We start from the raw sequence: 27,995 nt of genomic DNA, 5'->3' as shown, positions 1-27,995 counted from the left end.
AGAGAACATGACGGGTATCCTGCAGGTAACCCGGAAGTCTGGTGACAAGGGGCTGTAGATGTGCATCGACCCACTCACCCAGACGCTCACCCACGGAGCCAATCCCGGCCACAATCGGCCGGCCCCGCGGGGGAACGTCCGGTTTATGGATCTTCGGGAGGTGGTGGAAGACGGGCACAACCGGGTGCAATGGACACAGAAACTCAGACATTCGCTTGGTTGGTACACCGTGCTGTGCCCGAGGTCCAGCAGCACCCGAAGATCCCGCTGGAAATCCTGTGTAGGGTCCCGAAGCAGGGGCCGATACACATCCACATCCCTCAATTGCCTAAGGGCCTCCGCTCTGTAGTCCAATGCATCCTGGACAACGACCGAACCCCCCTTGTCTGCCGAGCGTATGACAATATCTTTGTTACTTTCAAGACTAGTAAGAGCGTGTCGCTCGGAGACTGAGAGGTCGGAGGGGGCCCTGGACAATGCAGTCAACTCCCTTTCAATAAGATCCTGAAAAGAGTCTAACTTGGGAGACCTAGCATTCACGGGGTAGAAAGATGGATTGGAAATCCTAATTGGAACCACCTGCTGTAAGCCCACCCCGTCTGATTTATATTCATCCAGATCCTGTAATGCACTGAGGGTCCTAATGTCCTGAAATGAAGAGACATTCTCAATATGATTCTGGGACAAGGAAGGCAACTCACAGGATTCCATGGAATCAGGGTCATCCGATAGGAAATGTTTTATCACCACTAGGTTTCTCACAAATTTGTTGAGATCCAGAATGGTGTGAAACAGATCAAAGTGACATGAAGGAGCGAAAGATAAGCCTCTAGACAAAAGATTGACTTGGTCAGGAGAAAGAGTGTAACTAGAAAGATTAACAACATTGCGTGTGGGGGGATCTAAATTCCCTGATACCAATTTGGATTTGTTGTGTTTCCGCCCCGCTCGCCGGGTGCGTTTCTTTTTTGCTTTCGCTTTTTTGGTTTGGTCATTCTCTTTGGTGTGCGGTAATAGGATGTGGGGGGAATAGGGACACCTGATGTCTGAAGTACTGGAGGGACCCCTGGTGTTTGGGAATTGGTGGGAAAAACCGTTTGTAAATTGGTACGATGTGCGTCGGATGCCTCCGAAGTGTCAGACTGAGATCCTAAGTTGTCTGATGAGCTGAAGCTCACATTCTTTTTTGGGGTGAATTTTTTAAGAATAGATTTAGGTGACCTATAAAAAGATTCCCACCTGCCCCACTCATACACAACATTTTTGTTTTAATCATTCGTGTCTCTCAGGAATTTCACACGTTTCGTCTCCATGATGATAGTCTCCAACTTGTTGATATTAGACTTCAACTTTGAATTCAACTCATCAAAAAGAGACAAGGTGTCAAATCCCCTTAGATCCTGGTTTGTTTTGTCTATTTGTATTTTTAATTCTGTAAGTTTTTGTTCTTCATATGTGACTATAAGTCTCATAAGCTGTAAAGAACAATTGGACAGAATCTGATTCCACTCTAGGATGAAGCTGTCGGAGTACACTGTGGTGGGGATCTTTTTAATACGTAAACCTCTGGGTATAATCCCTTTACTAATGTAGTGTTTCAAGCTGGTAACGTCCCACCACAAACGCACTTCCTTATCCATCAAACATTCCAGAGTGGTTTGTAAAGAATGTAAAGTGAGTTCTGGCTGCAGACTAGCTGCATTGGAATTACCTGAAAATACTGAAATGAATTTGTTTTTACGATCAGTATCATGCAGTAAACCACCAAAACTATCCAAGTTGGCATTAGGGTCAAAGCCATATTTGGACTCGTCCCCATGAATCATCTGTTCAGGCCCTGATGCGGTAACAGCTGTTGCAATGTCATTATAAACTGTATCATTGGAGGATAAATCCGCATCAGTGCCGCCAGATGGCTCTGGAGGGGACTGAATGTTTCTAACAAGTTCTGGCTGTGAAACTGATTCTCCAGCAAGTCTGGAGGAAACATCAACATAATTGGTAACACTCGGTTTAGAGACAAACATATTAACATTATGCAAAGGTATATGGTTGAAACCATAAGCACCCAAATGAACATTGCTATGTGGTACACCAGAAAAGTCCATAGATGCAAGGCGTGAAGTGGGTCTGTGAGGTGGCATGACATCATATGTAGATGGTCTAAAAGGGATAATAGTAGCATCATGATTCGGTCCCAATACGCCATGCTGGGGGAACTGTGCTTCTGGATACATAAACGGGGTGGGGTTAGAAGTAACGTTCTGTGGTAATGGGTATGGACAAACAGTTCCATTGGCATAATAAGCTGTCCCTTGTATAGGTGTCAAAGAAGAAGCAAAGGTAAAAACAGGCATAAATGTCTCAGTCCCATGTGGACGCTTTGACACAGCTCCCAAGCAGTGGGAGGCAACAGGAAAGGCAGCAAATGCATTGTACAGGTGATGTGAATCACTCACCCCTTTAGCCGAGTTGCCGGTACACGATGGAGCAGGTAGGGAAGAAGAGTTCAAAGTATGGGGTGTATTGTAGCGCTCTCTAGCACGCTTGAAGATCTCTTCAGTTGTCAGCTGTGACAATGGCGGCGAGCCTGGAGAACTGTGCGCCGCTGGAGTGAGAGACTCTGTCCTCCTCTGCCCATCAGCGGCTGTGACGTCACTTCCCTTGGTGCGCTCCGTGGAATTCCCCGCATGCAGAGCTGAAGGTTCCGCCACAAGACTGCCCCCGCTGGTAACCAGCACCTCAGGCCGAGAGTTTGTGTCCATTGCACCCGGTTGTGCCCGTCTTCCACCACCTCCCGAAGATCCATAAACCGGACGTTCCCCCGCGGGGCCGGCCGATTGTGGCCGGGATTGGCTCCGTGGGTGAGCGGGTCGATGCACATCTACAGCCCCTTGTCACCAGACTTCCGGGTTACCTGCAGGATACCAGTCATGTTCTCTCAAGCCTTGATAGTTTTTCTTGGGACGACGGGTTCCTGTGGGTGACTTTGGATGTTACATCACTGTACTCATCCATTCCCCATGACCTAGCTTTGGAAGCTATGGATTTTCATCTCCGTAAATACTCTTCCTTTGATGAACCCTTACAGGTTTTCCTCAGGGGGGCGGTGGGGTACCTCCTCACGCACAATTATTTTATGTTTGATTCGGGGTTTTATCTCCAGAGATGCGGAGCTTCTATGGGGGCCAAATTTTCCCCCTCCCTTGCGAACCTCTATATGGGGTGGTGGGAGGAGCTCCGCATCTTTGGAGATGACAACCCCTATGCCTCCCATATCATTTGGTATGGCAGGTTCATTGACGATCTACTTTTGGTGTGGGGTGGCCCCCCTGCTCTCCTGAGTGATTTCCTAACCTATGTTAACAGTAATGATCTGAATTTAAATTTCACTATGAGCTCGGATCCGATCAGAATTGATTTTTTGGATCTTACTCTCACAGGAAACCCCTCATTACACACAGTCACCACCCGTACCTTTCGGAAACCCACAGCGGGAAATTCCATCCTGCTTGCTAGCTCATGTCACCCCAGACACACCCTAAATGCCATCCCCACGGGGGAATTCACCAGGGCTGCACGTAACTGTTCGGATCCAGTTGATCTTAAACAGGAGTGCAACCTGGTGGAGACCAGACTTAAACAAAGAGGCTACACTGGAAGACAGTTGGCCGTGGGGCTCCAAAAGGGCACAAATAGATCACGTTCAGATCTACTGAGAAGTAGGGTTGTGAGGGGGGCCGGAGATGATCGGGTTACTTTTGTCACCGGCTACAGCCTTGAATTCAATAAAATTACAAGCATTATTAAAAAATATATTCCTGTGCTGTATCCGGATACAAAACTAAAAACCATTTTGGACAGGGGATGCCGTTTTTCTGCTAGAAGGGCCCGCACTTTGGGGTCCATCCTTTCACCCAGTCTTTTTCGGTCCCCCTCCTCTTCCCGTACCCCAACCTGGCTGGCTACAGTGGGTTCCTATCCCTGCGGGTTCACCACATGCAATTATTGTCAGTGTCACAAAAAAAGCAACTCGATTTTTTCTTTTGCCCACAACAAAAGCTTTCCTATCAAACAGTATGTAAACTGCGATACCAAAAACACGATTTATGTTATCTCCTGCATGACATGTCGTGTACAATATGTGGGATGTACCACTCGTCACCTTAGAGCCCGCGTAGCTGAACATTACTGTGGCACAAATTGGAACACCTTTCGCAAGTCTGCGGTTTCTAAACATTTTGAAACAGTACATGAGAAAGATCTCTCTTCCTTTACTTTTCAGGGGGTGGAACGGGTGGTTTGTCCAATTAGGGGAGGTGATCTGCAGAGAATGCTTTTAAAGCGTGAAGCCTTTTGGATTCATAGGCTGGGTACCCGTACACCACAGGGTTTAAACAAGAGATGGGACTTGAGTTTGGTTTACACATATTGAGCCCCTCTCTTTCCTCTCCTTAATCATATTTATTGTATTTAGATAACAATCTATGTGAATTGCTGTTGTCCTCTCTCTCCTCTCCTATTCATATACAACTTTACAGTTTGTCAGTGATAACACATTTTTACATCTTTTATATTTCATTTTCAATGTTATTATTGTATTTTTACATTGTATCCATTGGGGATGTATGTCTCTTTAAACAGGCGGTTTGTGTGTCCCCGGGGGTGGAGCCTTCTCTTCCCTGGCCTCACATAAATTCTCCTCATGTTCAGGTTCACTTTTAACTACGACTAAGGGCAGATGGTAGGCCCGATACGCGTTAGTTGATCCTGTGATTTTATTGCCTTGTCTGTGGATTTTTCTAAAACATTTCAGCCCTTTTTTTTACCTCATCCTGTTCTGGCTTGCGGATCCTTTTTTGTACTTCTCTACTACTATGGCCTGGCTTGCCTGATCCTGCACCGACTGGTATGAAGGTTAGGGGTAGAGCGTCATGAACCTTCTTACTGCCTATGGTAGAGGGTGTTGAAGAAGGCGGTGACGAGGATCTATGAACTGATACAGCGAGTACGGTATTTTCCTTTTTTTTATGCAAAAATGCAACATTATCAACAAAAGGTTTTATGCCTCGTTAAAAAGAATATTCAACTATAATATATAATAATGCACATATAAAAATGGGTTTGAACATGAAGTGTACATGAAGTCAAATGTTGAGAAAGTTACTCAGCAGAGGGAAGCCTCTGGATAATCCCGCACAAGCTCATCGTTTTAGTGCCGGGACCCTCTAAACATATTCAACAAGAGTTTGTTGAATATGTGGCTGCCCTCCCGTCAGTGTATGAGCACAGCTTCATGTGCAAGTGCAAGCCGCACCCCACTCACATAGCTTTCTCCTCCATGCTACTGTGGTGGCTGTCAGTGTGTCTGCACATTGCGCCCATACTTGTACATGAACGGCTGTGGCATGGCTGTTAAGTAGAGGGTCTTGGTGAGCAGGAGAAACCCCGACTTGCCAATATAAAATCAATACTGCCTTTATAGGTGAACTGCTCCTGTTCCCGATACTTTGTCATGCTATTACTGATCTGTTTGTCCAGGAGTACATATGCATATGTTCAAGAGGTATGATCAAGTGTCTGCTTATATTAAATAATGGACGATACGTATTTCAGACAAAACCGATTTGGAAGTCGTTAGAACAGTTGTAATGGGACATTGTTACAGACATGTAAAAGCTACTGGCACACAATGTCATGATACTGATATGGATGGTTACCTCTTCAGCAGGCTCAGTCTTGATCTTTATGTCCTTGTCCTGACTGGAGGTAGGGACTGTGGAGCTGCTGCACTGGCCCATTTTACTGTCCATAGGTTCTATTTTGGGCTTAACGTCCTTGTTCACCTGATCCTTGCCTTCATCCTTGTCCAACAGGTATCGAAGAAGTGCGTTGTTCTCTTTCTTCTTAGGGCTCATCTGTTCCTGCTTTACGGTTGCCTCCACACAAGGGGCAGAGCTGACCGACTCCTGGAAATTGTCCTTGCCGGTAGCTTCGGCCGTGATCTTTGCGACCTCTGCAGGAGAATTGCCATTCTGTAACAGCTTATGAAGGATGCGGTGCTTCTCCTGCAGCATGGAGCCATGTAGAGTGGATGTGGAGCTGACCCCAGTGGAAGTGGAGGAGGAAACACCAGAGGGGCTGGTAACATTGGTGGAAGAATCTTTACAGCTGGAATCCAAGGATGAATTAGTCATGTTGCTGTGACCACGCTCCTCAGTAGGACAAGTCAATAGCTGGAGGAGCTTCTTGTGGCCTTTACTCTCAACCTGTGTCCTCTGGCTGTCAGGTCCTTCAACAACATTCTCCTTTACATCCTTTTCTCCAAGGTGTTCCCTCCCACCAGACTGACAGCCAGAGCTCTCCACCTGTCCCTGTTCACAAAATAGCCCCGAGGGGCTCTTGCACTCCTGGCTGCCCATTTTACTTTGCTGAGGCATGTTCATACTTGGGGCATTCTCTGTTTTCTGACCAGGTGAGGACAACGATGACAAAAGAGAACTACCAACACCTTCACTTATTGCGTGGAGAGCGCTCAGCGAGCTACTGGAGAAGCTGCCCCCACCAGCATTCCCAGAAGATCCCATTGGGGAGTTCATTCCTGTAACAAGACAACACAACAAAAGTCAGTGTGGGAGCCATAGCAATGAATCTTCACTACACACTTCCTTCGGTAAGACACCCGTTGTGATGATAAACTGTGATATTGAAGACAGCTCTCAGATCACAACTCCCAACCTGTGGCCAGAGCAACATAAGAGAGACTCTGGTAGATTCCTGCAGCTTTACAGAAGTCTAACAGTCTCTAACATGGAAGAGAAAACTTTTTTTTTTTCTAACATGAGGCATAAGTTAATAGTACCCTATAACCATGGGCAGCATGGTGGCATAGCGGTTAGCACTCTTGCCTTGCAGAGCTGGGTGCACGGTCTAGATTACAGCCAGGGCACTATCTGCATGTCAGTGTAGGTTTCCTACATGCACGGTTTCCTCCCACATCCCAAACACATAGTTAAGTTAATTGGCTCCCCCTAATGAACAAAAAAATGGCCCTAGACTATGATGGACATATGACTATGGCAGGGATTAGATTGTGAGCCTTTCGAGGGACAGTTAAGTGACAAGACAATATACTCTGTACAACGCTGCGGAAGGTGTCAGCACTATATAAATTCTAAATAACAATCCCTTGGAAGCAGTCTCTACTAAGAAAAAGCAGACTCCAATAGAGACTGCTGCTTCCAAGTTGTAAGACCTCAGTTGTTGTTTTTTTTTAACGGGGCACAGTTCCAATAAATGGCATGATTCACAAAGCTTTTTCAACTGTTTTCACCTTATCTAAGTTACATTCCCAAAGAACAAAAAAACAAACAAATAGATGAAGTTAAGAAAAGTAATATTGAAATAATGTTAATCAGGTGCAACTTACTTTGATTATTTTGCTTGTAAATGTGCTGAAAAGTTATTTTTATTAATGTAAAAAATAATTTATGAGAAGTTGTCAAAAGTGTCTAGTAGTTTCGTCTAACTTGGGGTTGGCTCCAGTAAAGTTTTGCAACTACATTCGTCTCTTATAGCATACGCAGGATGTTTTTATCTGAAATACATCTCTATCATCTAATGCAGAGTGATATCTAGTACTGTTCTTTACTAGTCCTATTGCTAAAAGCTGCTAGCGACTGATATCAAGGTAGTTTCTTGCAGCACAGCAGAAGTCCGACATGACGGCCTCTTTTACCACGCTTTCCCACACATTGGGGCCAGTGTCTCTGGTAAAACTTCTCATTTTTATTTCAATGGTGTCCACGGTAATTTCTTTTACATTTTTCCTCATTTCATTTCCATTTATGCAGGGCTGTGGAGTCGGAGTCAGAGCAATTTTGGGTACCTGGAGTCGGAGATTTCATAGACTGAGAAGTCGGAGTCAAAGTTGGATGATTTCTGTACCCACTCCAAAGCCCTGCGAGGACTATGGAGTTTGAGTCAAAGCAATGTACCTAGAGTCGGAGTGGGTGGTTTCGAGGAGTCGGATGATTTTTGTACAGACTCCACAGCCCTGCATTTATGTACTTTCTATTTTGTAGTGCTTTACCCCCACCTTCTCTCCTATGTGCCACCTTATCAACTAGGACAGGAAAAGTAATTTCACATTACCTAGAAAACCAACTGCAATTAAAACTTGAAAGTGGTTATATTCAGGGCTATGGAGTCGGAGTCAGAGCAATTTTGGGTACCTGGAGTTGGAGTCAGTGGTTTCATAAACTGAAGAGTCGGAGTCGGATGATTTTTGTACCAAACCCACAGCCCTGATTACTTCCTCATGCTACTAAAGCTGTTGTTGCAAAGAAGCTATTGTGATACATACCCGGAATGGGGGAGAACTGGCTGGACCCCATCTTGGGGCTCCCTCTGTTTCGAGGAGACACCATGAGATTAGGCTGGTTTCCGCTCATGCCGGGACTGCCATGCGGCGGGCTGCTCATAGGTATGCCGTAGTTGTTGTTATTGTTCTGATACGGCGACTGCTGCATTCCCTGAGGCTGGGATGCTGGCCCCATGTTGCCGGTGGATCCATATCTCATGCCAGACATTTGCCCCATGTTGCTGGGCTCTGGCATGCCGTAGTTCCTGCTCTGTAATGGCATGTTCTGTGCAGGGGAGACATTCATGGAGTTGGCGGGATTGGGATTCTGAGGGAGAGGGGGACGCACTCCTTGTGACATTGGACCTTGTGACATAGGACTCTGTAACATCGGGCCTTGTGACATGGGATTGGGACTAGGCCGATAGCCATTTTGTTCTCTGAAATAAAAAAAAAAGCAAACAATCTGTTCAATCAACACACAAAAAGAGGAACCAATCAGACGTCTTTCAGGCCTAACAAACAGCGGTTATGGGTGTGAGCCTGGCTTCAGAGGCATAAAGAGATCATTTTCATATTTGGGAGTGATGCATCATGGGAAACCACAGTTGCTCACTTAAAGCTGAATTATTGCAAAAACCTTCTGTTTTAAAAAGGCAAACTATACTCAGCTTTGCTTTTTAGTAAGAGGGCTTTTGGGTCTCTTTTAGCCCCCCAAAGCATTAAAAAATGTGCTAAAGTTAAAAGCAAAGTTTATCAGGAATAACATTTTAAATTATTTTTTCTGCTTGAAAAGTACTGAAAATAATTTAATAGACATGGTGAAAATTAAGTAAGGAGAGATTTCACATGAGTTTTGGGACTCAACCCCCTTACATCAATGTCTAGCAAAGCCACCGAAAGCAAATAAAGAAATAACAGAAGACAGGTTGAAAAAATGTCTTTCTGCATCTAAAATTAGAATACAAAAAACGATATGACTGCGACACTTAAATACACACAAAACTGTTGCCTGAAATAATCATGAGTGATCACATAGGGCAACATTTAACCCCACCTGTGTACAGATAGGTGATTCTTCTCTCTGACAAGTGTAACCCACCTTTCTCTGTATACCTCTACCATAAGCCCCTCCAATCACATTGTGCACCATTAATTACCAAACATACCTTTGCAGGAAGTGAGTAGACACAAAGCCATGGGGGTCATTCGTGACGGGGTTACGGAATAACTTGCTTTTGGTCTGTGCAGTCACCATGGTGCCATCCGCTAGTGAGAACCTGTAGAGTGGCGTCTCCGAGTGACCATGAACATACGCTGCAATAACAGGACCACAGACCAGCTCAATCCTCATACAAACCCACCAGAATCAACCAGGTAGTTGCTGACACACACACAAAAGTTCTATATAACTAGATAAAGGACTTTAACATAATAGAGATACAGAAATAAGGGTCTCACCCTCCTGATAGTGGCGTTTATAGCTCCATGGCTGCCCTTCGCTATGACACAAGAACCTCTGGATACACCTGCGGATGGTATCCTCAAAGCCCGGCCTCATGGAGTTGCGTAGTGAGTTGGGGTCAATATTCACCACTTTGCCTGTTATATGCACATAAAAGTGTTAACAGAACATTTAGGTCAACTCTTACTCAAGACTGACTGAGCAGTCAGGCCTGCACAAACCAGAAAATCAGAAGCAACAGAGTGACAATAAGGCATAGCTGAAATATGCACCAAGTGTCGTGAAAGGTAATAAACTTGAATGTTGTGCTCAATGGCCCATAGAAGAAAGACTGAGACCTCCATTGTGTGTGCACAGTGGGAAAAGATCAACCAAAACAGAAGTTTGAAACTGCAGATGGTGCCAAGTGGAGCAGATCGCTCTTGGTGAAAGATCTGACAGTTTACATCCTCGCGAGACACACTAAAGTCCATACATGCATCTCATTTTGATTGGCCAATCAATGACCAATTGTATCACCTCCATGGAGTAGGAGGGCCAACAGACTTTGAATACTATGAACCGATTGTGTAGGTAAGCTCTCATACTACATGGAAGTGGTTAAATTGGATGCAATTACCAGGCTTTTTTTTGCTGAACTGATTTCTAACCAAACATGTTCAGTAAAAACAAAAACCTGGTTAGGTGCCATCACCTTCACCCGTGCAAGTTGGTCAATATTATTTACTGAAACACACAGCGATGTCTTTCTCACTTACAATTCAAGTCAAAATGTCTCTGGGATATAATGAGGCCTTCTCATACCCATAAGAGCTTATTATGTTCTTCTGGAGAAGCCTGAAATGTCCTGATCCATCTGGAAGCCCATAAATAATGCAAGTCTATCAAGCTGAGTACAATAACCAGACAATTCTGGGGCTAGAGATAGGCTACTTATAAACCAAATTGTCATGTTTCTCCACACAAGAAGTCTACAGGTGGCATGTTCAAAAATGGATCTCAAAGTGCTGGTGAACCTATAAGGTGAAGGGTAACCCCTTCTAGATGTGAGTTCAAAGCCCTGGAGTCTTAATACAAAAACTCCCACAGATTAGGGTAGGACCACAATTGAAACCATACACTGTGTGACTGAAATTCTTACCAAGACCTCTCAGCCTTTATTTAAACTAGTACACATTTGCTAAATGGCTCCAGCCTGTGGGGTGGGTTGAAGGCAGACACTAGGAGTTTTAGGGGTGGTCAGTGGACAAAAAAAATGTGGATAATTGTTGAGGGGCAAAAGTCTAAAGCTGTATTAGACAGTTGGGGTGGCACAGAATGGAGGTGTATGGGACATGAGGTGGTCATGGGAGTGAATAGTGGTAGTGGAAGAGATGGAGGGGTAACAAGCTAGGGAAGGACAAGACAGGTAGGTGAGCCTAACAATAAGCCTATAGTGAGATGGCAGGAGAGATGATGGGTGGATAGCTCATTGTAAAACTGGACAAACAGTGGAAGATGGACAGAAGAGAGGAAGATTATTCAGGGGAGAGTAGGTCTCATTAGGCATAGGAACTTGACACCACACTGACATAGGAAGGAAAGATGGAGATGTGAAGAGGACAAATGAGTGGATGGAGGGAGCGGAACACTGTAATAGGAGCACAGATGAAGTAGAGGCCACAGAGAGGGTGTATAGGACAGGTAAAAAAGGGAGTGAAGTGCCCAAATTATAGTGCATTGTCCTACTTAATACCCCCCCTGAACCAATGGCCTAAAAAACTTTTATAATTAGAAGATGGTGTGTGCCAGGTAAGAGGACAGAGGATTTGGCTGACCTTTGAGGCGGTGGAGCAAAAGGTGCAAATAGGTGTTTTGGGGAGAGTATGTTGCCTGCATAATTGGTGTAAATTTATGCTGAGGAGGGGGAATTAATGTAGACTATGGAGTGATATGGCTGTTGGGGGAAGCAAGTTTGAGTGTGCTTGTTTGTATGTGTTCACATGATGTCAGGATGGTAACTGATTAAATAAATTATACAATGCTTTACCCACTTCGGGACCAGCTGTGGTGTGCTGGGCTGTGTGTCCCCCCATGGAGGCAGGTGTCCCCCCTGTAGCTGGAAGCCATCACTCACCTTCCAGGCTTCAGAGATGAGCCGCAGAAGCCACCTCTTCTCCAGCCGGCATCTACGCTCCAAATGACGCTCAGGTCGGGTCGCGGCTTGATGACGTCATCTAGCCGGGACCCGGCGCTGACGTCAGACGGAGCAGAGATGTCGGCCAGAGCGGAGGGGGCGCCGATCGTCGCTGGAACAGCAGGGAGGTGAGTGGATCCTCTTCTTTTCCCCCCTGTCGCCGCCACTGTCAAAGTGATCACGTGATCAGCAGCAATACGCGATGGCTGCTGATCACTGAGGGGAGATGTCAGCTGTCATGACAGCTTAATCTCCTCTCAGGTGAGCACGATTGCATCGGGAGTGGTTCTTTAGCGTGGACGTTGAATCAACGTCCGATCAGAACGGTACCACCACCTGCCAGACGTTGATTCAACCTACAGCGGTCCCCAATAGGTTAAAGTTGAACTTTAACCAAGGATTGAACTTCATCCCAATCAGTAGCCGACGCCCCCTTTCCAATGATAAAATCTTTACCTTTTCTCGAATCGAGTATCAGGGGGCTCTGTATGGCTGATATTGTGGTGAAACCCCTCCCACAGTGTGATGTCATGACCATGGTCTTGACAGTTTGCTGTCTGTGAACCTCGTTACATTGTGGGAAATATGAGCTTTTATCAACTGCCAAGTAAGCAATAGTTCCCTATGTGCATAGAACTCTCAGTAACAAACATTCCGTGCAGATCACCTGGCAGGACTAAATATGTCACCACCAGTGATACATTTCAGAATGCGTAATATGTTGGTGGTTTATCAATACAATAAATAAATAAAATAAACACTGACTAAATAATTTATAAATGAATATTGTAAAAAAAAAAAAATGTATTCATGTCATTTTCACTATAGTCCTTCATTAAATAATTCTCCTATGCTGGTGATCAGGGATAAGTGCTGGACCATTTTGCACAGGGCATTTGTTTAAAAATTAGGATCCTTCTGGGCAGGTTGGCTATACAGTATTGTAATTATTTCATTTAATGCTTCAGACAACCAGCAGGTGGAGTGAGTGAGCTGCTGACATCTGATAACATCTGCAGTGCCTTGATCATGTGAAGGAAACAGACTCCGCACAGCGCTGCAGTAGTCGGGCCTCACCTGAGAGGTCATGTCGGGTGATGAAGCTCTCTGGGTTAGAAGAAAAGCCCCTCTCTACCGTGGTCATCCGTCTGGCCACACATATCATGCAGGATTGCAAGTCTGCAAAGATAAAAAGAAATAAAATGTAAATCAACAGATCCCTGCATTATACATACATCAGTAAATCACAGCATCTAACACGCCTGTGGTATCATACACCCCTTATCGGATCCAAGCTCTCTGCAGCACTAAATGTAACACGCACCCCTTTATTACAGCAACTGTCAGGCAAGCCTCCATCAAATTACAAAGAGGGCAAGGAAGACTGCAATAATGAGAGCAGAAGCCCAGAGCAGCCAATCAGAATCTCCGATCTGAGCTGCACCTCTGCTCCTCTTGTCGCTACACTTGGACTGATAAATGTACACCAAGAAATGGTAAATATTGAAACTGAGGTAGATTTATCAAAAACAGAGAAGGATGAGGCTTTTTTCTGGATTTATTAACTGTAGCACTGTGAAAAGCATGACATGTCTAATGTAGAGTACAGGTTTAAGACACAGAGTCCTCATCTCTAGTAACAGTAGAGGATTGTGCAGTTTTAGCCTTCCCCATCTCTATGAAGGTCCATTTATTTAGGTTCTTATATATTGGGCTTCTAAAGGTGCCCACTAGTGGTACAATTTTCAGAAAAGAATAGCCCGAGCGATCAGATAAACACAATCTGATTGGCAGAAAATAAACCTTGTTGATGTCACAAATTGATTGTGAACCAGTCTAATAGTGACTGTTCTGCAACAACTTAGTGATCGGGAAAACATTGTTTTTATACATGGTCATTATGGGTAGGAAGCACAGGTTGGTTTGTTGATTGTAAAATTAATCATTGTATTACAACATTTTATTATCTGATCGCTCGGGCGATTTTTCACTGAAAATTGTACTGTTAGTGGGGACCTTAACTTTCACGCAACTTGGCTCCTCAAGAATTTGAACTTGCATTGTAATTGTATTTCTTTGTTACAGCTTACAGAGCTACAATTGCAGTATTTAACTTTTTCTGTGCACCCATGAAAGCAGGAAGTACCCTCCTATGTTTACATATTAGCACATAACTCAGCACAACCACGGCACAGAGCTGACAGCTCAAATTGCACTTGTGATTACTAGCAGATAAGGGAGAATTAGATGGGCTGTTCTCTTTAATTACACACAGGGTTGATTTCTCTGTGTTTTTCTAGTCTCCTGTGTTAGAGTTTAAGCCCGCTTTGAAAGAAAAAGAGTAAAGCTTCCTCAGACTCCATTCCTGCATTAGAGATGAAGAGGCTACTCTGTAGGTCACAAAGTTATTTGGGTTGAAAAAAAAAACACTAGGCCATGGAGTTTAACCAGAAAAAAAGGAACAACGCTAGCCTGCAACAGCTACATTTCTTACTTCTGTACCATCTGCAAATTACTTTCACCATATTAATAGTTTAAAAGTGAAGCATTGCTTCTACAGAGTGGTAGCATTTTAACACTGGTTTCTAAAGAGATCAATGAAAATAATTCAAAGTAGAATGAAGAACATTTTGTAGAACTGATCGTTCTACTGAATTGAATTGTGACTGGTGGTCATCTTACCAGTTTGCAAAGTGGAAAAACCAACAGGTCTTGTTCACACAAATACGCTATGTATTTCAACTCCTTAGATGCAAATGATTGTGAGCTGGACCACCAAATAACTGAACACACTCTAATTCTGTTGCTTGTACTGGATTGGAGGTGGCTAACAACTGGCTGCGACTAGACGTTGTACGGCACTGGTCAACTGTGACTATTGTTCAATGCGAAAAGTCTACCAGGCAGTAATTCAGTGAAAACGGTCAAAACAAGCAGCCTGAAAGCACTTGGAATTCAGTTTGTGCCACTGTGCACTGCTATGTGGTAGAAGGAGGATGATAAAGGCAGATGGGAAATGATAACCGCACCTTTCAGCGGCCATGTGTGCGCCATCTGGGTCTCAGGAATAGTGTGCATAGTCCATTCACAAGCATTCACAGGAGCTTACATTCTAATACCCATACCACAGCGATTCAGACCCACCAATGGGCAGCAGCACAGAGATGCGCTTTCCCTTAGTGTGAACCAGTAGTCACTGACCTTCTCCCTCCTCCATCATGGCGCGAGGCTGAGATAAGGCAAAGCACTGCATGGTCTCATATCTCTGCCGCGGGTCCATCCCTCCGCTTCCATCCTCCATGTGATCCATTGGAGACTTCACCAGCATTCGGCAGTTGAACGTATGACTCTTCTGTCTGGGAGTTTCGCTGGACCACGGAACTCCATTAACTGTAAAGACAGGAGACCACCTCATGTAACCACACAGTTCCTGCATGGATAGAGCTATATCCCCCACTAATGGTACAAGCAATTCAAGGTCGGCTGGCACACCAGTTCAAAGTTCCAAGCAGTTTTATTGTATGCACAACATGACAATTGTTTCGGGGCCACGGAGGGTCCCCTTCATCAGATAAAGTGCAGACATACGATCTGATGAAGGGGACCCTCCGTGGCCCCGAAACAATTGTCATGTTGTGCATACAATAAAACTGCTTGGAACTTTGAACTGGTGTGCCAGCCGACCTTGAATTGCTTGTATTGGACTGATGCCGCTTCTGCATCAAGGCTGAGCACCCGACTACAGAAACACGGCAAGGTGTGCCTATCCAAAACCTGACATTCCACTTATGGAACAAGTGAACCCTGCACAGCCATTGCTTCAATAGACAGCACTGAAATGTAACAGTGTTACTCCTTTCCTCAGTCACCATAACAAAGCCGTATTACCTGTGGACTTCGGTAGGTTCTTCAGGAAGTCTTTGCGATCGTCCTCATGCAGGATAGTGTAGACACTTGTATTGACCAGATCTTCCTGCTTGTATTGCAAGTACTGTGTAACGTTTTCTGACACAAAGACGATGCTGCCTTCTCGATTCACTACAAACAGGAAGCCGTCCAATGCCTGCCAACAGACCATACAAACATCAAACCAGAACGGACAGAGCTTCACCATTCTTTTACAAGCTCTAACGCTATTAAAAGCAAATCATGCTGCCGTTTGGGGAAACCTCAGCATACGATCAGCACTCTGTATATTCCTGCTCTGGTAAATCCTCCCAATATTCTTCCTCACAACAAATCACTGGCACGGGAAATTCTCAGAATTTTCCACAAAACAAATAAAAAAAAAAGAAAACTGAGGATTTCACTCTATCTGGCTAGGCTATTACAATCGTCAAACTCCCATTGACACTAAATTATAGCGGGTGCAGAGGCAGTGACGTAACTACAATTAAGCCTCCCCAGTGAAACTTTGATGGGCCACCCAATGTTCCCGCCCCTTTCCTTGGTGCCCTTTACAGCCTGAGGGCCATCTTACAAGGGTTATAAAGCAAGTGATCTTCACACCCATAACCAGTATAGCCACAAGAAAAACCTGATCTGGAGGATAGGCCCCTGTATTGGGAGGAAGGGAAGGTTAGTATTAAGCCCCCCCCCCCCCCAATCACAGGGGCTGCTCTCCTATAGTTACACCCCTGGCAGTAGGACAGCCCTAATAACCATTGAACACACCTGTAGCGGAAGAAGCCGCACAGAGTCATTAACTACTTCCGTACCAGCAGTCTCTAGCCCCGTAAGGACCAGAGACTGCTGGTACAGCAAAATAGCATAAAACGGCGCTTACCAACGATTCGCCGCAGGTCCCTCTCTTTGGCGTCACTATAACGGCAGAGCTCTGTGTGCTGGTCAGTAGCCGCTTTCATTGGCTCCTGATCCTGTCCATCAATGTAAGCCAAAGCCTCCTGACCGGCTCACACAGCTCTGCCGTCATACTAATGGCAGGGCAAGTGGGCTGCGGCAGGGACAGAGCAGCGCTATCAGCGGGACCACGTGCCGGCGATTTTGAAATCTAGATACTGTCAGAGCAGCACAGCCATAAGCAGGATGTAGATTTTAAATGAAATGGTCTGGAAACGGTTAACCATTACCCCATGATAGAGACTATAGTAGGGTAGGGATGTTCACAGAGAAGTCAATTATCAAACTTGTTGCAAGTTTTATATCGAACGGTTTACACCTTGGAACAGAGTTAAACCTAATCAGCATTTACTGCATTGGATTGATGGCCATTAACCTCCCTAGCGGTAACCCCGTGCTGTACACGAGTAAGCCGCCGGAGGGTGCCGCTCAGGCCCTGCTGGGCCGATTTACATAGTTTTTTTTTTTTTTTTGCTACACGCAGATAGCACTTTGCTAGCTGCGTGTGCATGACGATCGTCGCCGCTATCTGCACCCCCCCCCCCCCCCCCCCGACCCCTTTCGCTGCCTGGCCAGCGCTGAGGGGTGGATCGGAATGGCCGCTGACGTCACGTCGATGACGTCATCGCGATCGTCGCCATGGCGACGGGGAAGCCCATACAGGGAATCCCGTTCAGAACGGGATTCCCTGCAGGGTAAAAGCGCCGGCGGCGATCGGAGGGGTGGGAGGGATAGCGGAGGGAGGGGGGAAGCATGTAGCTAGCGCTAGGCTAGCTACATGCTTTAAAAAAATGTTTTAAAAAGTGCTGCGCTGCCCCCTGGCGGATTTATTGTACCGCCAGGGAGGTTAAGGATACTGTTCTTTGTACAATCGATCACAAACCATCGTTCGGGACCACTAACAGAAGGATAGCTGCTATCCAATTCAATCAACTCAATGGAATCAATTTGAAAAACAGATCAATGAGATCGATATCACGATTAAATCGGTAAATGGATTGTACGAAGAATAGCCACCTTAAAATGCATAAAAACATGCAACACCTCGGAAAGCTATAATTTTATTGACAAACTCTACTGATTGAGGAAGTGAGACTGCTCTGGCTGCCATTATGCACAGCTGTAAAGGTGGCCATACACCTGTCCATTTTTACCCATTGAGAACCAGCAAATTCGATCATTGTGCTTGAATCTGCTAGACCTCGATGCCACAAGCAATGCACAATCGATTTTCAGCTAAAATCAATCCATTTGGTCAATTGCGCAGGGCAGAACATTTTGTTTGATCGGTGGCGAGAGGGGTTTACGTCGCTAGCGTGTGTGATTTGGGGATAACCAACGCAGAGTGTTAGCAGCAGAGCTAACTCAGCATACATGCCAGACCTCTAGCTTTTGTCACATGATACAAGAGCACTGGGAGAGAAGACACAGGGAGGAGGAACACCGCAGTATGGAGAGAAGACACTGGTCACAAGAGGAGGTGCGCCGGCGGGACGGGTGAGAACTCTGCTGCCAACACCCACCAGAGGGAGCACAGATGGGGGAGACCTAGACAGCCTGGAAGGGAGAGGCAGCCGCTCCATAGATTTTCAATAGGTTTCATGCTGAAATCTATTAAAAAGCTGTGTAGAATGTATGCACAGCTAATAGATGTCCATCAGATCTGATCAGTGAGGGATCTATCTGTGTATGGCTGCCTGAACAACAGGGGCCTGAGAGAATCCTTATCCCTCACTCCCTGATAAGTACTCACCGCAGATGTAAGGACTGTGAACGGACATAAGGATGTGACACTACTCTGACATCCATTACACACCTGTAGCAGCAGGGGGACCCCTTATTGATAAGGCCTAACATGGGGCATAGAGGCAGTGAGACTCCTCTGACTCCGGTCATACACACCTGTAACAGAAGTGGTCCCAGGGAATCCTTATCTATCACCCCCTGCCCCGTGGATGACACATCTGCCTTCTGGACCTCGTCGTCATTAGAGGAAGATTTCCCTAAAACACAAATTGACAAACTTGTTTATCAAAAGTGCACTTCAAACATGGGTTAAAACAGAACAGCGTTCCTCAAAAACAGAACGATCGCACATTAAAGCGGATCACAAGAGAGGAGTTATTTATTAGTGGCAGTGGAGTAAAGCAAGAACCTGTATTCATTAGTGGCAGTGGAGTAGATAAGAACCTGTATTCAGCTTAACATTAAGAGTATCCCCTCAAATAATCCTTCACTTCCTGACACGTAGTGCTTTTTCACACCAAAAATCGTGATCGGCAAATGCGCTATATTGCCAATTGCGAAGTGTGTTTTTACCAGAAATTCGGGGCAGGTGTTTTAAAACCTAATACTGGCCAATCTCATTTGCGCAGAAAATGCAGTACTATTGCGATCCAACAAAAATCGAACCACACTGGTGGATAAAGGACACTGTGGTTACCATGCTAATCATGGAGCTCTGGCGATCAGCTTGAGGTGATCTGAAAACACTGTTGAAAATGCAGAGAGTGGAAAAGGGCTGTATGAAAAGAGGCTAAATCTTCTTTGTTGGGGACACAGGAAAAAACAAACAGGTGCTAGGAAAGTAAAAGGTTACTCGGCATATCATATGGTAGTTAGTGGATAGTGTTCATTTATTTTGTAATTTGTGGTGTCTTTTTTTTTTTTACCACTAGATGTCCCCACACTATTCCCGTCTACTTAGAATGCTGAATCACGGCATTCTGAATAGTAGGAAGTGAAAGTATCTTGTTTACATTGAACTATCACTGTTGTGTCCCTCCCTCAACATGGAGAGATGAGCATCTACAATCCTGGAAGCTAAGTGAAGTTCTCAGATACGTAGATACGCCCCCAGTATGGATGTGAGCCCCCCTCTCCTCCTGAGCACCGGAGATGGAGATGGGGAAGAGCCCCTTGTCCATATCTGATATGGACAAGGACTCTGTAGGGGAGGGGGAGGCTTTGTCATCCCTCTCTTACAGCATCCCCATATCATGGCCCTCGCAGGTTGACTATCCTAAGTATACCAGTCTGCATGGGTGACAAGGGGATAAAGAAAGCTTTGGAGGGAGAGCCTATTTTTTTTTCAACAAAACTAAAACATACATACACTATACGATATATACTGTATTTTTTTTTTATTTTTTTGGACTTTAAGACCCAAGAGTGGTAGAAAAAAAGTCACTACGTCTTATAGTCAAAATACAGGGAGTTTCTGACTTGTGAACGCCTGCCAATACGAACCTCCAACTCGCCGCAATGTCAGGCACTCCCTGTGCTGTGCGCCCATGCAGAGGAGGACACAGGGCAAATGGAGGACATGGGGATACAAAGGAGCATAGAGGAGATCACAAGGAGGGCAGAGGCAGAAACAGGAGGACACAGGGAGACAACAGGTACAAGGTGGGCCCTTTACCATGGATGAACCAGGTTTAGCATGTTTATTTCCCCTGGTTTTTGTCCTCTAAACCTAGGTGCGTCTTATGGTCAGGAGCGTCTTATAGTCCAAAAAAATACGGTACATTCATAGACCTAGGACTATGATAGGGACTAGATTGTGAGCCCCTCTGAGGGACAGTAAATGACAAGACAAAATATACTCTGTACAGCGCTGCGTTCCAAGTTACTGCACCTGTGAAACAGCTGCTGACCAATTCACTGGATAACAAACAGCAGCTTCAACAGGAGACGAGTGGCTGCTGGTGTAGACCATAGGTTCTCAACGTGTGGTACGCGTACCCCAGGGGGTACTTCTGAGGGTTCTAGGGGGTACTCTGGCTTGATTATACTTAACCAAAAATAACAAATTTAGAGTTTTCGAAAATGATAAATCTTATTTAAACAGCACCAAATTAGTGTTTTAGCTAATTAAAAGCAATAGTAAATGCTTGGAAATGGTTTAGAACCAATTATAATGTACTACGATTAAATATATATTTGTCAAGGGCTACGTGTGATAATGTTTACCATGCTAGGGGGTACTCGGTGAGTACAGGGTTTTAAAAGGGGTACATGCCAATAAAATGTTGAGAAACACTGGTGTAGACTATATAATTCGGCAGCTTGTTGTGCCTCTCCTGTGAGCATCCCTACCATCATAACTGTCACCACCACCTCAAACTGTGACAGAATATGTAGCAGCAGTATGGAGATCCTTTCATGCTGGGTTTGTACATTAGGTTATTGCTTTTCTAAGCACAGCAGGAACAGGGACGTCATAAACTTAGGGGATTTAGTTTTTGCATCAGTGAAGTCTTGCCTATGCACAGATTGCATAATAATACACTAAGCTTCACGACAAAAGCCAGTTCACCTGCAACTCATTTCTCCACGGACAAGCGGGAAATCCACTCCTGCAGAAGAGGATGACATTATTCAGGTTTAGTTCTGTCATCTCCAAAAGATTGCCCTCAAGATCCCAGGATGCAAAAACAAACAATTGGCTCTTGCTGAAGAGAGCAGATGCATCAAAACATGCAGCAAAAAGAAGATGCCAAGATTAGGAGAAGAAAATTCTGATATCAGCAAGTACATAAACTGCAGAAGTCCGTCTTTGCAAGAGGGGATATATGAAATGATGAGATAAACTTTTATTTTGCTGCCTTAAAGTGAACATCCGGACTAAAAATCGACTCAGCAGCACTGAAAAGACTTTGTGTTTCTTTAACAGTTTCACAGAATCAGAACTTTGTTTCTCTTATACAAACCTAATTTTTAGCTGCACAGAAGAAAACTGCCCGGGCTTTTACCCCCTGATGCTGTGCAAAGCATTTCTGATTTTGTTGTTCTCTTTCTGCTGTTTTGGTGCAATTTTTTTTTTTTTTTTTTTTTTTTTTTTTACATTATGAATTTGACATTTGAAGCCTTGCGTGTGCAGCTGGGAGGGGTTATCAGGACACAGGACAGTTGGAACTGTGTCTCCTGCTCCTTGTCACCTCCTTTCAACCAAAAAGATGGCTGCCCCCATGACAAAGATGGCTGCCCCCATGACAAAGATGGCAGCCCCCATGAATCACAAACATTTGCCTGTTCTTTTAAAACAGGGTGGGTAAGAGATTATATTACCTATCTATTCTAATTAACATAACTAATGTAACTTGATGACAGTATGTTTGTTTATGCCGAAGTTCCCCTTAATTTTCAGGCATGCAAGCGACAGCTTCTGTCTTGTCCAGGAATACAGTAAACCTCACTGATCAGCATATTACAGCCATTAAAGTTTTCCTGGCAGATTACAACTTCTGGGGGAAGGGAAGATATAGAAAAAGGTCAATAGCTCATATATTTTAACTCTGGGACTGCCATTGAGCATAGACAACCAAACATTCAATCTACTTTGCAAAGATTTCATTATAAAACAAAACCATTAGATCCCCCCCCCCCCCCCCCCCCCAAAAAAAAAAGTTGTTTTTAGGGGTAGGATGATAAATACAATTGTTTATCTCATCCGTTTATTTTCACCTCGGGTTCTATTAAATGTAAATTCCTACAGTACCTCTAACCGATGTCTAAAAATGGGCATTAAGAAATCTGGACTAAAAATGGAGCGTCCAACCACAAAGCAAAGTTATCATTTGCTGAAAAGTGTCAGACAAAATAGGGGTAATAACGCGCTAGTACCTAGTAATGCCACCAACAATAAGATCTACCCTAGAAATAAGCTCTGGCATTTTTTAGGATTTTTGAGGCTGTTCAAAATATAACCACTTGCCCTGATAAAGGAGGACCCTTTGTGGCCCCAAAACAATTGTTGGATTTCATTGTGGAAACTGGCACAACAAAGTGTGTGCTATAATCCAGCGGTGTGCTGGCAATCCTTGCAAACTGTTATTAGCGTGGCACTGCCTATGCCACTTTGTCAAGCACCGCAAGCAATCAACTGTGTGCTGACTACTTCTAGAAATCGTCGGGGAACTAATAGATTATCACATTTATCTTGATTAACAAACCAGTTTTGTATATAATTTGACTAATGCTTACCAGACATTCATACACATGGACCCTCTATAGGATCCCTTCAAAGTGACTTTGGAGGATCATGAGGGCTAACACGTGCTGACTAGTTTGTGGCCAAGAGAGTTTTTGAAGTAAGGAGTACAGTACCATTAGTTCTAGTAATACATAGTCCCTCTAAAATCTTTGGGAAAGCATATAAAGTGACCTAGCACTTTGAATCTAGCCAATGACACAGCTGGTCTCAACTTTGGCATAACCGCACCAGTTTATACGCAGCTTACTGACATTCTTTATCTTTTGTTTCAACACCTAAAAAGTAACTGCTCTTAATGCGTAAAGTCTAGCTAGCCACTGCTGTTTACTGTACAGTAAGGCCTCGTTCACATCAGGGCCGTGTCTGTGCGCTTTTCACAACGCACTGCCCTGTGCGTTCAGCAAGGTATTGATTTTTCCATGTAAGTAAATGTAGCTGGTTAACATCTATGCGCTGCGCTGAGCAGCGTTACAAAAATGTAGTGTTGCATGCATTTCTGTGCGCTGAGCTGTAAAGCGCACATCAATTTAAGTAAATGGGTGCGCTTTTTTAGCGCATAGAAGCGCGTACAAGCGCATAGAAGCGCATGCGTTTTTTACCCCTAATTGGAGAAAAAAAAATACATTTACATACCAAAACAAAGTTTTATTGACAACTGCTGCTACAGTAAGCAAAACGTGCTTTAAAGAAGCGCAGCGCAACGCACAGAAATGCGCACGGTTTTTACCACGCGCTTTAACGCGTTTTTCAGCGCAGCAGATGTGAACGAGGCCTAAGGCCCAGTGCTGTGCCTTGGCGGTTTGATCAAAATGTCTGGAACTGGCAAGAAGGGTCAGTCATGTTTATAAAAAACATTGCTTTGTCAGCAGGCAGCAATCCACACACTGTAATGAACAAGTTACAACCCTCTGCTATTGGCAACCAGCCTCTCCTGCATAAATGCAGTGGTTGTTGCCAGAGGCCAGAGAGTGTCAGACTTTACAGCAGACAAGTGTCCATGAATTGCTGACATAGGGAGCTCACAGTGCTGAAGCCCAATCTACACGATAAGATTCTTTGTGCGATTCGATCATGCTTCTATTTACGATTCGATTAAATCAAACATGTCCAATCGGGATTCAATTCGATTTGCCATTGCAAAACAATGGCAAATCGAATTGAATCCCGATCGGACATGTCGGATTTAATCGGATCGTAAATAAAATCGTATTCGAATCGCACAAAGAATTGTATTGTGTAGATTGGGCTTAAAGCATCTAAAGGCCCATGCACACATGTAACTATTCCACCCAACTATTGTCTAAACTCGATCTGTTTGAGGATAGTTGGGCTTGTGTACACATGGCAAAGGAATGGACGAGCAATTGATAACAGGCTGTTTACCTAATCCACCTGGCAGATCAACTCACACGTCTTGTTGGCTGATATTGTGCCGCTGACCACGTGTGTACAAGTCGTTTGAGTGGCTTGTACTTGTTTTGGATGTGGCCATATTGTGCAGTCCGTTATTCGACTTGCGCACACAGTATGCACATGAGTTGGTTGTTTAGTTGGTTGGTGCATGGAAAATATAAGTTGTGCAATTGCTTGGTCATGCATTCATGTTGTGGAGTTGGTTGTACACTTTGTTGGAGCTTTTACACAAGCTAGACAATACTCGGGTCGGTGTCAGCCAAGAATCTAGTGTGTACAGGTGTCCCCTGAGTTAGCTTAGAGATCCATCATGCCTGCAGTGTTTCCCTTGCTGTGCTCTGTCAATACAAGTTTTTTTGCATTCAAGCTTTCAGTGTGCAGCCTTGTTATTCTGAAATTCAGATTTGAGCATTGTGTTACCCAGGTACGGCGACCTGGAAGAGGCAAAAACCGGCTAATCCTGACTACTTGCAGCAGGAGAGGTCTGCACCTGTGACATCTTTTTCTGCTTTCACCCTTGGATAAAGCTTGACCTCTTAGCACAGCATTAATTAAAGTTGTGTACAATTACAGCTATGCAAGATAGTGTGAAACATTGTGTGGTTTACCAACCAATGCCTTATTTGGCCTGTTAAACTTGTAACCTGCCTGTAGGAGTACAAATAAATGTATGAGTTGTAAAGTCCCTGTGTTAAATAAGCTGAACTTTAATAGACTGTTCAGGCGGGGCTGCTGTGACAAACAAAATAACTCTCCATTAAGGCCCTGTTTCCACTAGCCGCCCTGCTTCATATGAGACGCGCAACAGAACTTCCTCTTCTGCGAATCCCGGATTTGCCGCCACTCACACGAAAACTGACAGCAATGTCAGCCGAATCGCTATGGAAATGCTTCCTGTGTCAGTGGACATCACTCCATAAAATCCCATTGGAACCATGATTCTTTTTATTGACTTTTATTCCCCAGGTATCTAAAACTAAGGTTTACAAATGCAGTAATACAAACTATTGCATGAGGTCTACTTCTTCCACAATTACTGGTGTAAGTAAGGGGAACATCCTAAAATGGACACTACAGGCCAGATGCTCGAGCCATAAGGTTTTCCTCCAGACAGAGTAAGCTTTGGAATCTGACACTTTGGGGTTTCGATGAATTAGAATGTGACAACCTTTCTATCACACAAATTAATGCATGACATGATTTAGAAGCGACAGGTCCTCTTTTTATTACTCATATAGGTTAGACAATCTGCAGAGCTGTCCTTCAATGACTTTCCCCAGACAAAGAGAGAACAGGGAGGAGAGGCAAGAATACCTTGTTCTTTAATCTGGCGGATCTGCCTGACGGTCTCTTTTAAGATTGCACATTTATCGGGTTTGACATTGAAATTGTCAATGTCGCTGAGATTTGCTGAAATCAGCTCGGCCAGTTCCTCGATGTATTTGCTCTCCTGCTCACGTCGTCTCTTCTCACCGCTGCAGGTCAGGCTGGAAGAGAGGGGGAGACAGTGCTCAGCATGTGTAATTCATCAGACAACATTGCATACTGTCTCAGCTGCTTTATGCATATGCAAAGACTCTGCCGCTCTGGAGATATACAGGGGGGAGCAGAGGGGAGGAGGAAACAGCACACAGGCAGGTATAAGGGTGACCCACACACAGCGTCACTCCATGCTGGGAATGTTCAGACTAACCTTGCTGAGGAACCAGCACACTCAGGATCCATTCCAGAACAATGGGGAAAACTACTGAATACACGGCCAGAATGCAAACAAGGCAAACATTCTACCCACCAAAACTATTTCAGGCCCAGTGCACACGAAAACCGCTAGCAGATCCTCAAACCGCTAGCGGTTTTTGGAGCAGATTTCAGACCGATTCTAGGCATGTTTAGAGATGTTTTCTAAACATGCCCAGCGTTTTTGCATGCGTTTTTGTGTAGCAGATGTCATATATTGTTACAGTAAAAGCTGTTACTGAACAGCTTCTGTAACAAAAACGCCTGGAAAACCGCTCTGATCTAGCGTTTTCCAGAGCGGTTTGCGTTTTTCCTATACTTTACATTGAGGCAGAAACGCTTCTGCAAACCGCAAACATGCAGCAGGAGGCACATTTGCGGTTTGCTAAAAACCTCAAACCGCTGGTGTGCACCACCCCATTGAGATACATTAGCCAAGCGGTTTCACAGGCGGATGCGGTTGGCGGATCGCTGCTAAAACCTCTCGGTGTGCACTGGGCCATACACTCTGTTCAGCCAAGTATTGAAGTCTCAGACATAGATAGTGGCCATTGAATCACTTTAAAAAAAATGCACACCTGATCCTTGTAATAATGAAGACAATTAATGATAAACCTCTGCTGCCTGCTCATGCCTGTTGTAAATCCCTTGCCCCTTAAAGGGAACCTTAACTGAGCCAGAAAAAAAAGTTTCACTTACCTGAGGTTTCCACCAGCCCCCTGCAGACTTCCTGTGATCATGCTCCTGTCCCTGTGGCTGCCCTGCGCATGCAAAGTACACGTACTGTGCATGCGCAGGATGGCCACAGGGACGAGAGCACGATTGAGGACATGCGTGGACAGGGTTGCACAGGCTCAGCAACTGGCCAGTCTCCAAAACCGAAACTGAGCCACGGCGGGAGACCGGATGATTGGTGAGTGATGGTTCGGGCACAGGACGTCTGTAGGGGGCTGTGGGAAGCCCCAGGTAAGTGAAACTTATTTTGCTGGCTCAGTTAAGGTTCCCTTTAAAATGAAGCTTAAAGAGGAGCTGTCAGCCATACTATCTCAGGAAAAAAAACAAATTCATAAGTAGATAAATACTTGCTCTACTTACATAACATATGTATTGCACGGTCCACGTTATGATTCCTGTGAATTTTATAAAGGAAAAGTAGAGAATCCTATTCTAGACAGTTTCCATATTAACTGTGGCTATTTTGAAGCCAGCCCTGATGAAATATCCGCCCTTAGTCTCCTCTGCCTGATTTGCCGGCCCTTCACTATAGAAAGTGCATTGTTTTCGCCTGAGAAATTATGGCCAATCAGAGTGGAACAGAGGTGTGTGAGGGGAAAACAGGAGGAAATGGGCTTAAGCCAATCAGGCTGCATTAAAAAAAAAAAAAAAAAAAACCCAGCATGCCCTGCAACTTCTCTTTTGTGTACCAAATTTTCTGTGTACCAAATAAGAGTCATGTAAACTGGGGAATGAAAATTAATCAATAAGAAAAGGAATAGTGATTTTAACTTTTGGATTGCCTGATTGGCATCCTTATTACTTGTTTACCAGATAAAAATAAAGAATAGATTTTTGATTTTATGCCCGACAGTTACTCTTTAAAGGGAACCTGAAATGAGCAGTATATGGACGCTGCCCTACTTATTTCCTTTTAAACAATACCAGTTGCCTGGCAGCCCTGCGGATTTATTTGGCTGCAGCAGTGTCTGAATAAGACCATAAACAAGCATGCACCTAATGTCAGATTTGACAATAAATATCAGAAACACCTGGTCTGCTGCATGCTTGATCAGGGTCTATGGCTAAAAGTATTAGAGGGAGAGGATCAGCAGGATAGCCAGGCAACTGGTATTGCTTAAAAGGAAATAAATATGGCAGCGTCTATTTCCCTCTCACTTTCGGTGTTCTTTAAAGAGGAACTGAACTCAGAATATGAAAACAGAGCATTGCAATCCATGTTAAAAATTGTAGGCAAAAACAGTACAATATA

General features: G+C 44.5%; 1 protein-coding gene across 4 annotated transcripts in view; it reads right to left on the bottom strand.

Moving 5' to 3' along the window:
• The window catches only part of NCOA3 (nuclear receptor coactivator 3), a 447,618-nt gene that overhangs the window by 38,493 nt on the left and 381,130 nt on the right, over positions 1–27,995 (bottom strand). For all 4 annotated transcript variants that reach the window (XM_068263089.1, XM_068263090.1, XM_068263091.1 and 1 more), the window contains 9 exons: positions 25,586–25,758; positions 18,766–18,866; positions 15,892–16,066; positions 15,205–15,393; positions 13,081–13,182; positions 9,824–9,964; positions 9,532–9,679; positions 8,366–8,802; positions 5,721–6,601 (listed from right to left, as the gene is read on the bottom strand). In XM_068263089.1, coding sequence (XP_068119190.1) covers positions 5,721–6,601; positions 8,366–8,802; positions 9,532–9,679; positions 9,824–9,964; positions 13,081–13,182; positions 15,205–15,393; positions 15,892–16,066; positions 18,766–18,866; positions 25,586–25,758 — 2,347 coding nt within the window. The remainder of the gene's footprint in view (positions 1–5,720; positions 6,602–8,365; positions 8,803–9,531; positions 9,680–9,823; positions 9,965–13,080; positions 13,183–15,204; positions 15,394–15,891; positions 16,067–18,765; positions 18,867–25,585; positions 25,759–27,995) is intronic.

This window comes from Hyperolius riggenbachi, chromosome 12, assembly GCF_040937935.1.
Source record: "Hyperolius riggenbachi isolate aHypRig1 chromosome 12, aHypRig1.pri, whole genome shotgun sequence".
Lineage (NCBI taxonomy): Eukaryota > Metazoa > Chordata > Amphibia > Anura > Hyperoliidae > Hyperolius > Hyperolius riggenbachi.
The sequence above is the reverse complement of the archived record's forward strand: the minus strand, read 5'-3'. Positions and strand labels throughout refer to the sequence as shown.